The sequence below is a fragment of the Octopus bimaculoides genome, chromosome 19, assembly GCF_046866305.1.
Source record: "Octopus bimaculoides isolate indiv1 chromosome 19, ASM4686630v1, whole genome shotgun sequence".
NCBI lineage: Eukaryota > Metazoa > Mollusca > Cephalopoda > Octopoda > Octopodidae > Octopus > Octopus bimaculoides.
In genome coordinates, this window is record NC_142946.1 from 27,508,583 (window position 1) to 27,525,092 (window position 16,510).

The following is a 16,510-nucleotide window of genomic DNA, read 5'->3' on the forward strand; positions in this document are numbered from 1 at the left end:
CCCTTCGCATCGAAAATCGGTGATTGTCATACGCTGATGAAGGGTAAATACCCAGAAGCTCGAGTACGTGCGTATCACATCAGATCGACGATGGGAAGGATGACTTCCCTTTGCAAATATCGACAGGACACAGAAAGTGTGTCAATAGCCAGCTGGAGGAGATGTTCTCCTGGAGCTAAAAGCATTCACCCTTAAGGTTTAGCCGCATTTAAGTGGCGAATATATTTCACGTTGTTGAGATATTTTGTTCTTCAGCAATCTTTAGAGATATTTTTATGAACTCTGCTCTCATTTAATAGGTAAAGAATTATACCTATGTTATTAAGTTGTAAAGAACTTCTAATATTCAATAATAGTGATATGTGGAATAACAAGTTTAGGTTTCTATGTTTATTTGTAGTAGCTAAGGATGTTTTTGTGAATAGTCACACCAACTGTTGTCTTATTCGTTGTGCTTTCTTTTCTTTTTCTACCAGTTTACCTTTGATGGAAGCAATTTATCTGCTTTAAATCCTTTTCAGTTGGGTGTATTTACTTTTTGAAACATGTTTAGCAGCAGTTCATTTCCCTTTTTCCATGTTTGTAAGTGCCTTTTAAATTATATCTACAGTTGGTTTGACTTCTAACATTTTTGCTGTGTACTTTAGGTTTGAGTCTGTATGTGTGAATGGGTGCATGTGAAAAAATACACACATGCATATATAGTATCTGTTTTTAAGTTTATTTATTCTTTTACTTTTAGACCCATCAATTAATCTGGATGACCCTGTGACACCAGGAAAACTTCTAGGATGCCATCTTTACAGCAACCCATATGGAGTTAAAATCAATTATTGCTTTTGTGAGGAAAATCGTTGTAATAGTTCCAGAAGAAATTTACCATTTAATTTATTATTGTTGACATTTATTTTACTTGTACTGCATCTGTGAAAACATTTCAATATCAAACCCATTTGAAAAATAGACATTGTGTATTGTATGCAATGTATATATTTTTCTAGAAATTCATTCTATATTAAATATAGTCTACATTCTTTATACTTTTCTAAAAATTCATTCTGCATTAAAATACAAGGGCCAGCTGAAAAGTTCATTGGCTGACAAAGAGATTTATTTTTCAACATAGTTCTCCCTGTGGTCCATACACTTCTTCCATCAGTGCTTGGATCCCATTGCTGAAGTTTTCATCCTGTTAGTCAAAAAATCATCAACAGCAGATATGACATTATCATTGCTGTGATGTTGGTTTCCAGCCAAGTGCTTTTCCATGTTGGAGAACAGATAATAATCAGATGGGACCAAATCAGGAGAATAGGGGGGGGGGGGGGGGGGTGATTAGCTATTTCAAGCCACAGTCATGCACAACTGCTATTGAAACAAAAGACTTTTATCAGTTTACCTGGGTGTTTTGTCTTGATAAGCCTTTCATAATTGTCTCAGCAAGTTGGCTTAGTACTCTCCATTGATGGTGTGGCCCTTTTGAAAATAGTCAATGAACACAATGTCCTTCACATCCCAAAAGAAAACTAAGGCCATCACCTTCCCTGCAGATGAAATGATCTTGGCCTTATTTGGTACGGGTGAATAGGGGTGTTTCCACTGAATGGATTGTCTCTTTGTCTCTGGCTCAAAGTGCTGAACCCAACACTCATTCTGGGTTAGAAAATGTTCAAGAAAACCGCTTATTCTGTCTCAAACAATGTCAGATTTTCCTATGATTTGATCAGTCAATGCTTTTGATCAGGTTTCAGATGTTGCACCCACCAAGCAGAAACCTTCATCCTGCAAAGCAGAATATTCTCAACTCTCTCACAGGAAATGCTAATTGCATTGGGTATTTGATTTATAGTCAATCACCTGTCATCCATGTAGTAAACACTCAATGTTCTCTTCTGTGGTGGTAGTTGCAGGACGTCCAGATGTTGGGTCATCTTCAAGACTCTCCCTTCCCCTCCTAAATTCAGCTGCACACATTTGCACTATTGATAAAGCTGGAGCATGATCCCCTAATGTAGCAACCATGTCAGCATGAATGTCGCTGAGAGCTAAACCCTTTTTCTTCAGGTATTTGATAACACCAAATTTTCTCCATTTTCAAGAGAAGTTGCTGCTGGTTACTTTTGAAGTCTTCTTTGAACTGTCAGGTGTCAGTTTACCTGGAAAGAAACAATGCAGTTATTAATAAGAAGGGTTGAAATTAATGCATGCAACATTTCACAGCTCTAGCATTACTCCATCATAGTCAGCCTATCAACTTTTCAGCCTACCCTTGTATTTTAAAAATTATTGCAGTAAACATATACATAAAATGTCTTATCTAAGGCAAAAATATTCATTGTATTTCTAAAGATGCCTGACCAACATTAACACCAATTTCAATTTGCATAATATTGTAATTTTTAAATTTTTTTAAAACTAAAACATTTGTAATGTAAATACATTTTTTTGAATATCATTGAGAGTTCAATAAAAAAAAAATAGGAGATTTAGTTGATTAAGTGAATGCCCTGATATTTGTTGACACATTTTATTTTGAACATTTTAAAAAGTTCACCTGTTAATTGGAAATTCAGATATAATTTTATCTGCTACAAATGAACGCAAGATCTTTTTTCTGATTACTAAAATATATTTGGAATTCAGAAATACTTTCAGAGAAACATATTCATTTAAGCAGTTTAGGTTTTAGTTCATCCATTTTTGTGAAGGGAAAGAATCATCATCATCATCATCATCGTTTAACGTCCGCCTTCCATGCTAGCATGGGTTGGATGATCTTACTGAGGACTGGTGAACCAGATGGCTACACCAGGCTCCAATCTGATTTGGCAGAGTTTCTACAACTGGATGCCCTTCCTAACGCCAACCACTCTGAGAGTGTAGTGGGTGCTTTTACGTGTCACCGGCACGAAGGCCAGTCAGGCGGTACTGGCAACGGCCTCGCTCAAAATGGTGTATTTTTTATGCCACCTGAACAGGAGCCAGTCCAGCGGCACTGGCAACGATCTCGCTCGAATGTTTTTTCACGTGCCACCGGCACAAGTGCCAGTAAGGCGACACTGGTAACAATCACGCTCAAATGGTGCTATTTATGTGCCACTGGCATGGGAGCCAGACAGTTGCTTAGGCAATGATCACACTCGGACGGTGCTCTTAGCATGCCACTGGTACAGGTGCCAACATGATTTCGATTTCACTTGCCTCAACAGGTCTTCGCAAGTGGAGTTTAGTGTCCAATGAAGGAAAGGTATGCATAAGTGGACTGGCTACACCCCTGGCAGAGGCCTCGGGTTATGGTCTCACTTAGCTTGCCGGGTCTTCTCACGCACAGCATATTTTCAAAGGTCTCGGTCACAAGTCATTGCCTCGGTGAGGCCTAATGTTTGAAGGTCGTGCTTCACCACCTCATCCCAGGTCTTCCTCTTCCACAGGTTCCCTCAACCGCTAGAGTGTGGCACTTTTTCACACAGCTATCCTCATCCATTCTCACCATATGACCATACCAACGCAATCATTTCTCTTGCACACCACAACTGAGGTTCAACTTTTCTCTCAAGGTACTTACATTCTGTCGAGTATGCACACTGACATTACACATCCATCAGAGCATACTGGCGGACTATGATAAATAGGAGGGGGCTGAGAACTGAACCTTGGTGGACCCCTACCTCTACCCGGAATTCTTCACTGTACTCGTTGCCAACCCTCACCTTACTGACGGCGTCTCTGTACATGGTTCGCACAGATCTCACTAACCATTCTTCTATCCCTAGTTTCCTCATTGACCACCAGATAAGGGATTGGGGGACCCTGTCAAAGGCTTTCTCCATGTCAACGAAAGCAAGGTACAGAGGTTTATCTTTGGCTAGGTATTTCTCCTGCAGCTGTCTTACCAGAAATATAGCATCAGTGGTGCTTTTCCCTGGCACGAACCCATACTGCAGCTCATCTAAACTGACTCTCTCCCTAATTAGTTGGGCTATGACTCTCTCCGTGACTTTCATTACCTGATCCAAGAACTTGATACCTCTGTAATTATTTGTATCTAAATCGTTACCTTTACCTTTGTAGCAATTGACTATGGTGCTGCTACACCAGTCATTGGGTATGACTCCTTTGTGTATCACCTGATTAACAATACGGGTGACTAAGCTATATCCGATACTGCCAGATATTTTGAGCATCTCTGCAGTGATTCCTGATGGGCCGGGGGCTTTCCCTGTCTTCATACTCTTAATTGCTTTATCTATGAAAATTGTTTTATTTCTTTTTCTTTATCTATGAAAATTGTTTTATTTCTTTTTCTTTCTCTTTTCACCATTGTTAAGTGACTAGATGTTATATTGTTTAATATCAAAGGAAGGTTAACTGGGAAGATAGTTTTTGTATGTATAGGAGCAATAAACACCAAAGGTGTACAGAGAACAGAGTCCATCACATGCTGTTGTGGGGTGGGAGGTTAGAAGTAGTTGATAACTTCCATTACCTAGACGACCAAGACAGTAGTCAGGGTAGATGGTCTGAGAATGTAGCTGCTAGAATAAGAATAACCTGGCCAAAGTTCAGGAAGATCCTACCTCTGCTGGTAACAAATGGTCTCTTGCTCAGAGTGAAAGGTAGACTGTATGATGCATGTGTGCAAACAGCCATGCTACACAGCAGTGAAATATGGGCTGTGACTACTGAGGACATGTTTAGGCTTGAAAGATATGAAGGTAGTATGCTCTGCTGGATGTATAATATCAGTGTGCATGCATGACAGAGTGTAAGAGCCCTGAAAAAAAAGTTGGACATTAGAAGCATCAGATGTGGTGTGCAAAAGTGATGATTGCACTGGTAAGGTCATGTGTTGTGTATGGATGAGGACAGCTGTGTGAAGAAGTGTCACACCCTAACAGTGGAAGAAATCTGTAGATCCAGGAAGACATAGGATGAGATGGTGAAGCACGACCTTCGAATATTGGGCTTCACAGAGGCAATGACAAGCAACTGAGACCTTTGAAGATATGCTGTGTTTGAGAAAACCCGGCAAGTCAAATGAGATTGTAGCCTTGGTCGATGTCAGTGTCACATAACTGGCCCGTTCAAAAGTACTCTTCAATCATTAGGCAATATGTTGTGCTTGAAAAGACCTGTTGAGTCAAACGAAATTGTAGTCATGGCCAATGCCAGTGCCACCTGACTGGCTCCCATGCCAGTGAAACATAAAAAGCACCATTCGAGCATGGTCAGTGCCAGTGGAACATAAAAAGCACCATTTGACCATGGTTGATACTAATGTTGCCTGAATACTTCCCATGCTGGTGGCAGATAAAAAGCACCGACTACACTCTCGGAGTGGTTGGTGTTAGGAAGGGTGTCCAGCTGTAAAAATCTTGCCAGATCAGATGGTGCCTGGTGCAGCCTCCTGGCTTGCCAGTCCTCCGTCCAACCCATGCCAGCATGGAAAGCAGACGTTAAACGATGATGATGATAATGATGAGGGGAAGTCAAAAATTATCTGCACTTTTACCATAACATATCTTTATTATTGTCACACTGCCTTTTGCAGTGATTATAGTTGGTACTACTGGGTCACATGATCAGAGTTTGAGCCTGATTGTGCCATTTTTCTTTCTGGCTTTACAGTGAAAGTATGGCCGCTCAACTAGCAGTGTGCACCAAAGAAGAACAAAACGCAGTGATCTAAGATATATATATATTTTATTTTATTTCTATATACATACACATACACATACATATACGCACAGACGAAAAAATACATACACCCATGCACACATGAATGCACATGTACCTCCCACAAACACCATACATGCACACACACACACACACATACATCCACACATATGCATGCACACACACACACACATGAGCACACGCACACACACATACACATGAGCACACACACACACGCATACATATACATATATACACCCACGTGCACATCCATACACATATACCTCCCACACAACACGCACACATACACATGCCCAGGAATGTACACATACCTAACACACACACAGACACACACGCACACATACATATACACACACACATGTACGCACACATACCTCCCACACACTCATACAGACAAGCACACAATTACACACATGTACATAAGCACACACACACAGGAACACACATATACCCCCACACAACCCTATGCACACATATACACACACATGCACACACAATATATACTTTCATGTACACACATACATACACACACACATGCACACATAATTACACACACAATATATACATACATGCACACACACACACACATACCTAACACTCACAATCCCATGCACACACGTACACTCACCCACACACATGCACTCATACATGCACACAATACACGCACATGCATAGATGTGCAAAAAAAACGCATATATACCTCCACACACAAAATACACATGCACACACATACACTCACAGCACGCATGCACATACATACACACACACACACATGCAAATGAACCCACACATACCTCCTACACACACAACACATACTCATACATACATGCACACAATTATACATACATGGACATACACACACAACATATACATACATGCACACCCACATACTTCAAACTACCAGTTAAACACCTTTCTACTGACCATTCTCCTACACACGTGAAGGGAGACACATAAAAGACAGCCACTCCTACCTAAAATTCCTACTGTAAATTCTTCCTGCGACATTAAGTCCATTCACACATACTGGTGCTATTATTACACACACACACAAACCTGCGTGCACACACAGACCTGCGTGCACACACATACCCAAACATACACACACATATCTCCTCTTGCACTCTCCTGTCTTAGAAAGAACTTTTTCTTCACTCATTCCCTTCCAGTCATTTCAAAATGTAACTGCATGTGTATCGTTGGCAATTTTCTTCCTCCGTCTTTCCTTCCTTTCAACTTTCCTCTATTTCTGAAGAAGAGCTTGGCTCAAAATGTTAAATCCTCTTTCCTACTGATAATACAGTACTTGTACCACGTCCTTGCGTTATTGTTTTTTTCTTCTTTGTTTGGATTCACTATCAGTATCAGTACATATTGTAAAGCTGAGTTTGCGAGTGTGTGTGTGTGTGTGTGTGTTGCATCTATAGAAATTCACACCTTACAAGATAGTAATCTGGGAGTCACACCAATGGATTCCTCATGGTCGAAAACGCCCAGAATCAGCCATTTATTTTTTTATCTTTTGCTTCCTAATGGGTGAATTTTTGCATTAAAAATAATTTTAAACCATAACTTCTAACAATTTTCAAGTCGGAGAAATACACCAGCATTTGCAAACATGAGTTAGGTCCCCTACAAGCTACAGTGTAAAGAGAGAGAGAGAGATAACAGATTTTTTAAATTTTGTCTTTTTAGTGAGTGATTGACAGACAAAAACAGACAGACATGGGTTGTTATGTATGTATGTATGTGTGAATGGCTTCAGTCACACACACACACACACACGAACATGTATGTGTACAAAACACATGTATGCAATAGGTGTACGTACGTGTGTGTGTGTTGCCCGTATATATATATATATATATATATATATATATATATATATACATATATATATACACAATATAAATGATATTCTCCGTTTCTCCACAACTAATTTCCAAATTTGCTAAATCAGTTGCCCTACTCATAGCGACATATAGCTGGTTGTGCATGAACATGGGAGAAAGCAGAAGTTACCAGAGCAAAAATCCTGAGTGTTGACTGTAGACACGCTCCTTTGCAAGCGATCAGCTATTATTTTGTAAACAATGTACCAAAACTGTTCATGTTTCGAAAGGAGAAATCTGACTCTGCGGGAGAAGATAGGTCTCTCTATTCCTCTTACAAAACTTACATCTGAGTGTTTGCCTCAATTGATGGTTTTACTCAGGTAATCCTAACTTAATCCCGAGCAAAGCTAGGCTATAGTGCTAGTATATATATATATATATATATTGATAGAAATGGCAAGACAACAAAAGAATGAAAGAGACCGACCTCGATATTGTCATGGCTACCGAATAATTGTCACATATTATATTTACAGATATATATATATATATATATATATATATATATATATAGATACATATATACACATAGTCACTCCAAACAAGAACAAGCAAGGAAAAACAACAATGCGAGTACGTGCAACAAGTACACTCAGGAAAGGAAAGAAAAGAAAGAGGATTTCACATTTCAAGCAGAGCTCTACGTCAGAAGTATAGAAAAAGTCCAAAGAACGGAAGATAGAGAAAAAAAATCGCCAACAATACACACGTGGTCACATATTGAAAAAAAAATATATATATATATATATATATATATAACTTTGTAGCTTGGAGCTTTTCCACATTCTGTTCTCCAAGAATTATCTAGTAAACCAGATTACACAGAGAGCATATCGATGCCAGCATTGGCGGAAACACTCCTTCAGTACTTATCGATAGTTTCATCCTTCTTACTTATTTTAGTTATTATTATTATTATTTTTTCACCATGACATTCTCTCTAGTGGACATCCGCTTTATTAGTGGTATGTACAATCACCCAGCTTAGTATTTACCTTTTACCTTGGCAATAACAATAATAGTAATTATGATTATTTTTATTTTATTTTTTTATATTTATTATAACAATAACAGGAATAGTATCATTAAAATATTATCTTAAATAATTATTAAATCAGATTCCAACGCCAGTTGTTTTTACTTTTCCCCTTCCTTAGTTGGTTCAGCAAATCTTTCCCAGTAAAGCTGCATTTGCTGGGTCTAAGCACACCCGTAACCTCACTTACTTTTTCCCATGAGCATGTTTATTATTTTTATTATTTCATCACATGATAATTTTGTGCATTACATCACCATTTATTTAGATTAATAACCGTATATTAATGATACAATACTATGGGTGTTTAATTTTATTTATTATATTTACATTCCCCGCTTAGTTTTACCTGTTTGTTTACATAAGGAGTCATAAATATAATGCTTTCATTGGATTCTCTCCCTTCCTCCTTTTCTGGTTTTTAGATTGGCCTTTTTTTGAACTTTAGATTTCTGGATTTAATTCCGATCCATTTTCCCTTCCTCTAATTTAAACTTTTAGTATAGCGTTCATAGCCTCCCTTAATAGCTCCCTGTAAACCAGCGTTCCTGTTTCTAACGGTCATTTACTTAACTATATAATGTTAACACATACACAACCTTAGCATTTAGGAAATTATATTCTATGCATAACAGCCATAACCCCCATGAAAATTCATATATTTTTCATGTTGATAAAATTTTAACCATACATATTACACACAAATAAAGTAATATTTCTAAATTTTGTTCTTCTTAGAAGTTACAAAGACCCCCTTCATGGGGATTTCACACCCACAATTCATTTTTCCTAAGCAAAGACGAATACAGTTGTACTATTGGAAGTTATAAGGTCACCCGAACATAACAGATGAGCATTATTTCTAATTCAACGGTACAACAGTGTAAGACTATCCTTTCAGATATACTTACATTGTGATTTCTGCAATGTGGTGCATAAATTGTCAAGTAAATGAGACACATCTTTGCCTCCACTGATTCAACTGCAAAGTGTTGAGTAAAATTATTTTGTTGCAGACCTCCTTTGAGTCTTTTTATTATCACTGAGTCACACATAGTCCCCAGTTGGTAACATTGATTTCAAGGCCTTCCCAGATGAGTGACTGGTTGTTCTAAGACATTTATAGATTGTAAATTTTTGCTGCCCAGTTACCTATCGGTATAGTGGTCATTTGCAAACTCCAAAGGCAACACTTTCATTTCCCTTTACTCCAAATGTCACACGTTGTTATTTCAATTGGGTCATGCCCTTCCAATTGCTATAGATCCGTAATGCATCTTACAGCTGTGCCTGTCACCTGTATGGTGACGAATCCTACATTGGGGAGTAGTAACGACTACGCTAGGGTAGCCGACTGATTATCGTGATCATTCATGTTTTGGTTTCCTGTAGCTTTACTCTCTTTTACAAACCCAGTGAACATACATATATTTCCTATTTCGAAGAAATTCAAACAATACATATAAGACCCAAGTTAAAAAGATTCCTAACAATTCAACTTCTCTGCTTGACATTAACACACCCACCCCCAATTGGGGCCTTAACTCCCACATTTTTCAGCTCCAAGAGCTCCATTTTTCAGGAACAAAATCCTTTTTACAGGGTCTATAACACTAGAATTTTCGAATATGCACATACATATCAGATATATAAAGATGAGAATGTGTGTCTGTGTAAATCCCTAAAACTCGATAACTACACAATCAATTTCATTCCAAATTAACACATGCCTTACTTAGGATCCATGTAGTGTCTTAGGCCAAAACAATTTTTAACTTCTTGCATAGTTCGAGCCCACAGAAATCATATCTCCTCCACTATTTCAGTATTACCTGTCAAAAGTCAAACAATAACATCACTCTACTGTAATGTCAGATACTTTCACTTTAACACTGAAACTATTCCACTATTTCAGTATTACGTGTCAAAAGTGAAACAATAACATGTCGCTACTGTAATTTCCAATACTTTCACTTCAATACTTTTAATTTCATACTGAAACTATTAAAGTGAAACTATACTCTCACATATATACAGGCATAATATAAGACCCAAGTTAAAAACATTCCCAACAATTCAACTTCTCTGGTTGACATTAACACCCCCACCCCCAATAGGGGCCTTCATCCCCACATTTTAGAGGTCCATGAGCTGCATTTTTCAGGAGCAAAATCCTTTTTACAGGTTCCAGAAGACTGAAATTTTGGAATATGCGCATAAAGATCAATAGTATGGGATACATGTCTCATGATTAGAATTTTTTTAGGGTGTAAAGAGGGAAAGAACCCTCATGTGCAATTTTGATGAAATTTGAACCATAGGTATTCCCGTTCCTTACAGAAAATATAAGAGAAAAGTCTCATCCTTCAATTGCATGTAACACGAGCAACGCCAGGTATCTCTGCTAGTATACATATACATATATATATATATATATATATATATATATATATATATATATACATATATATATATATACATATATATATACATATATATACATATACATATATATATATACATATATATATATACATATATATATATATATACATATATGTATATGTATATATATATACATATATACATATACATATATGTATATGTATATATATATATATACATATATACATATACATATATATATATATATATATATATATATAAACATATATGTATATGTATATATATATATATATACATATATATATATATATATATATACATACATAGATATATGCATATATCCACACATATATGTACATACCTACATCTATATGTATAAATACATGCATATATGGGTACAGTACATAAAAAAAATGTTAAACACAATGAGAAACGAAAACAGAAAGCAAACTTTTTTGGAACAACGAAAAAAAAAAAAAACAGAAACAAGACATGCAACATTAAGAGTATATCCCTTCGTCAGTTGTCCCTGTTCCATCTACTCCATGTTTCGAAGGCAAGGACAATACGCGACTTCATTGGAACAGTCCTTCCCACAAAGCAAATTAAATAAAATTTGGAATTTTTTGCGGAGGGTGAAAGTGTTAACAAGAACAGGACAGTGAGAACAAGACAGTAAAAACAAATGGTGAGGGATGTTGAGCCAAGACGATAGAAAAATTATGAATGCTAAGTAGAAGTGCCATGATAGAAGAGACAGAAAAAAACACGTCTGTTCTTTAGGAAGACCAGTGGGCAGAAAGAAAACCCCTTTCGTCACATGTCAGTGACAAGAGAGTCAAGGAGGAAGAGGAGGAGTGAGAGAGAGAGAGAGAGAGAGGGAACAGTGAAAGGGAGAGAAGAATAAGGAAAGGGTGGGAGAGAAAAACAGAAAGGATGTGTGGATATATGCATATATCTATATACTAGCAGAAATACCCGTCGTTGCCCGGGTTAAAGAGAATAATGAAATCTAAAAACGCTGTCTAGACTACGCAACCCTCAACTGTTAGTAGCTACGATACCATATTTCTACATTAATAACTCTCCAATCCATGCCAGCATGGAACATAGCTATTAAGTGGAATGCTAGAAGAAAGTTTTCAACTCATATGTATATAAAGTAAATACACGTAATTCAGAAATACATTTTGTGTATTTTATTTCCTAACCAAACAAACAGGTACAGATTATAAATAATGAAAGGCCAATTTTGGTGATTCATTTGACAGAGGTAGTAGAGAGACAATGCGATGATAAATCTGAGGTTGGATCTAGAAAGTTTGGATGAATGCTGCCTCAGTTAAATCTCTTGTGGTTCCAAATGATGTCATCTGTAGTACAGCGTCGTATTGTCTAATTTTGTTTTGCAAATGTTAGGAATCTTGGTCAGTTGATGATAACAGTTTCTTCAATAGCTCTGGGGGTTGGGGATTGTGGAATTGTTGGGAATGTTTTTAACTTTGGTGTTATGTGTATTCCATGAATTTCTTTGACATATGAAATATATGTATTTTCACTGGGTTTGTAAAAGAGAGTTGTGTAGTTCTCGAGTTTTAGGGATTCATACAGACACACAGACAGACAGACACACATTCTCATCTTTATATATAGATATATATATATACACACACACACACACACCCAAACACACGTATATATATGTATATCAATATAAATATAAAGCTGAACATAAGAAGCATCAGTTGTGGTGTGCAAGAGAGACGATTGCGCTGGTTTGGACATGTGGTGAGAATGAATGAGGATAGCTGCGTGAAAAAGTGCCACTCCCTAACAGTTGAGGGAACCCGTGGAAGAGGTAGGCCCAGGAAGACCTGGGCTGAGGTGGTGAGGCAAGACCTTCGAACATTGGGCCTCACCAAGGCGATGACTACTGACCGAGACCTTTGGAAATGTGCTGTGCGTGAGAAGACCCGGCAAGCCAAGTGAGATCATTGCCAGGGCCCCTGGACTGGCTCTTGTGCGGGTGGCACATAAGATGTACCATCCTGAGCGTGACCGTTGCCAGTACCGCCTGACTGGCCTTGTAGGGTTTTCAAGCGAGATCGTTGCCAGTGCCCCTGGACTGGCTCTTGTGCGGGTGGTACATAAAAGACACCATTTCGAGCGTGGCCGTTTTCGTGCGGGTGACACGTAAAAGCACCCACTACACTCTGAGTGGTTGGCGTTAGGAAGGGCATCCAGCTGTAGAAACTCTGCCAAATTAGATTGGAGCCTGGTGTTGCCATCCGGTTTCACCAGTCCTCAGTCAAATCGTCCAACCCATGCTAGCATGGAAAGCGGACGTTAAACGATGATGATGATGATGATGATGAAAGTCAATGAAGTTTCCATAAGAAGGTGATCATGTACATACTTTCTTTCTGTTGTGATTATAACACCTCGTTGTAAACAATGTTCCTTGTTTTCCCTTGTGGAGCATATGCAAATAGGTTTTTTTTGTTGCCCACTCTTGAGCAGCCAACATACAGTTGGCCATGTGAGAAGCGGGGCTCTTCCAAGAGAAGACCAGCTACAGACAGTGCTCATCTGTTATGTTCGGGTTAAAATTTCATCAACATCAAAAATATATGAATTTTCATGGGAGTTATGGCCGTTATGCATAGAATATAATTTCCAAATTGCAGACAAAATTTACAATCGATAAATGTCTTAGAACAACCAGTCTCTCATCTGGGAAGGCCTTGAAATCAATGTTACCAACTGGGGACTATGTGTGTCGCAGTGATAATAAAAAGACTCAAAGGAGGTCTGCAACGAAATAATTTTACTCAACACTTTGCAAGTGAATCAGTGGAGGCAAAGATGCGTCTCATTTACTTGACAATTTATGCACCACATTGCAGAAATCACAATGTAAGTATATCTGAAAGGGTAGTCTTACACTGTTGTACCGTTGAATTACAAATAATGCTCATCTGTTATGTTCGGGTTAAAATTTCATCAACATCAAAAATATATGAATTTTCATGGGAGTTATAGCCGTTATGCATAGAATGTAATTTCCAAATTTCATAAAGATCCATTCAGTACTTTTGGATAAGAAAACAAATGACTAATGTGTGTGTTTGTGTCCATGTGTATGTGTGTGATGGGTGTATATATGTATAGATATCTGTATGCATGTATATATATGTATATATGTGTACATATTACATGTACATCTATCTATATATATACATCTACACATATGTATACATATACATGTATGCATATAGATCTATATCTATATATATATATATATCTATACATATACGTGTACATATACATCTATATGTATACATATACATCTCTCTCTCTCTCTCTCTCTGAAAGTATCTGTCATTACAGTATCGAAATGTGATTGTTTCAGTTAGAGGAATAACGTGTACATATACATCTCTCTTTCTCTGAAAGTATCTGTCATTACAGTATCGAAAAGTGATTGTTTCAGTAAGTGGAATAGTTTCATTTTTAAAGTGAAAGTATTTGACATGAGTGTTTTTGTTTCACTTTTGACACGTAATACTTAAATAGTGGAGGAGATATTATGTTGCCGTGGGCTCAAACTCTGCAAGAAGTTAAAAATGTTTTTTGACTAAAACACAACTGGAACCCTAAGTAAGGCATGTGTAAAATTTGAATGAAATTGGTTGCGTAGTTCTCGAGTTTTAGGGATTCACACACACACACACACACACACAGAGACAGACACACATTCTCATTTTTATATATATAGATTATTTATATTATTATATGATCGAACGCCACGCGTCCTTTTCCAAGTAAGTTTTATCTTAATAATTACAATGCGCACTCTTCTACTATCTCTCTCCCTCTCTTGTTCTTCATCCTTTCTATTTTTCTCTCCCTTTCACTGTTCCCTCTCTCTCTCTCTCTCTCACTCCTCCTCTTCCTCCTTGACTCTAACGTCGCTGACATGTGACGAAAGGGGTTCTTTCTTTCTGCCCACCGGTCTTCCTAAAGAACAGACGTGTTTTTTCCGTCTCTTCTATCATGGCACTTTTACTTAGCGTTCATAATTTTTCTATCGTCTTGGCTCAACATCCCTCACCGTTTGTTTTTACTGTCTTGTTTTCACTGTCCTGTTCTTGTTATCACTTTCACCCTCCGCAAAAAATTCCAAATTTTATTTAATTTGCTTTGCAGGAAGGACTGTTCCAATGAAGTCGCGTATTGTCCTTGCCTTCGAAACGCGGAGTAGATGGAACAGGGACAACTGATGAAGGAATATACTCTTAATGTTGCATGTCTCGTTTCTCTGTTTATTTTTTTCGTTGTTCGTTTTCTATTTTCGTTTCTCATTGTGTTTAACATTTTTTTTATGTACTGTACCCATATATGTAGGTATGTACATATATGTGTGGATATATGCACATATCTATATATTATTTATATTATTATATGATCGAACACCATGCATCCTTTTTCAAGTATGTATATATACATATATATGTCTATATATATATATCTATATATGTATATATATAAATATATATATACACACACACATATATATATATATGTGCAGTCGTCTCTCTTGCACACCACATTTGATGCTTCTTATACCCAACTTTTCTCTCAGGGCACTTACACTCTGTTGTTTATGCACACTGACATTACACATCCAGCGGATCATACTAGCTTCATTTCCTTCAAGGCTATGCAGGTCCTCAGCAATCATGGCCCATGTTTCACTGCTATGTAGCATGGCAGTTTGCACACATGCATCATACAGTCTACCTTTCATCTGAGTGAGAGGCCCTTAGTTACCAGCAGAGGTAGGAGCTCCCTGAACTTTGCCCAGGCTATTTGTATACTAGTCGCTACACTTTCAGGGCATCCACCCCCACTGCAGACTTGGTTGCCTAGGTAGTGGAACCTCTTAACTACTTCTAGTTTCTCTCCCTGGCATGTAATGGAATCTGTTTTCGGTACATCTTCAGTGTTTATTGCCCCTGTGCATCTGCCACACACAAAAACTATTTTCCCAGTTAACCCTCCTTTGATATTGCTGTACCTTTTATGTGTCCATAACTTACACCACGTACATCATATGGAGTTTCTACCCACACCTGTTCTACAGATTGAGTAGGGCCATCTACCTGAAGGGGTTTGTGATTTGACAGACTTCTTACTTATTAGGACTTTGGTTTTAGCTAGGTTGACTCTTAGGCCCTTCAATTCTAGTGCTTGCTTCCACACCTGAAACTTCTCCTCTAGTTCTGGCAGTGACTCAACTATTAGAGCAAGGTCATCAGCAGAGAGGAGCTCCCAGGGGCAGCCTGTCTTGAATTCCTGCGTTATATAATGAATAAGAGGGGGCTGAGGACTGATCCTTGGTGAACCCCTACTTCTACTTGGAATTCTTCACTGTACTTGTTGCCAACCCTCACCTTACTGACAGCATCCCTAT

At 37.8% G+C, this 16,510-nt stretch overlaps 1 protein-coding gene across 2 annotated transcripts in view; it reads left to right on the top strand.

Annotated features, from left to right (window-relative positions):
* Window positions 1–2,503, top strand: part of LOC106878819 (uncharacterized) — a 51,034-nt gene extending 48,531 nt beyond the window's left edge. The window contains exon 7 of one of the 2 annotated variants that reach the window (XM_089366661.1): window positions 743–2,503. In XM_089366661.1, coding sequence (XP_089222787.1) covers window positions 743–930 — 188 coding nt within the window. In that variant the 3' untranslated portion in view covers window positions 931–2,503. Of the gene's footprint in view, window positions 1–476; window positions 677–742 lie in introns of those variants that run through there. The other variant, XM_089366662.1, reaches the window with a different exon arrangement.
* The last annotated feature ends 14,007 nt before the right edge of the window (window positions 2,504–16,510 follow it).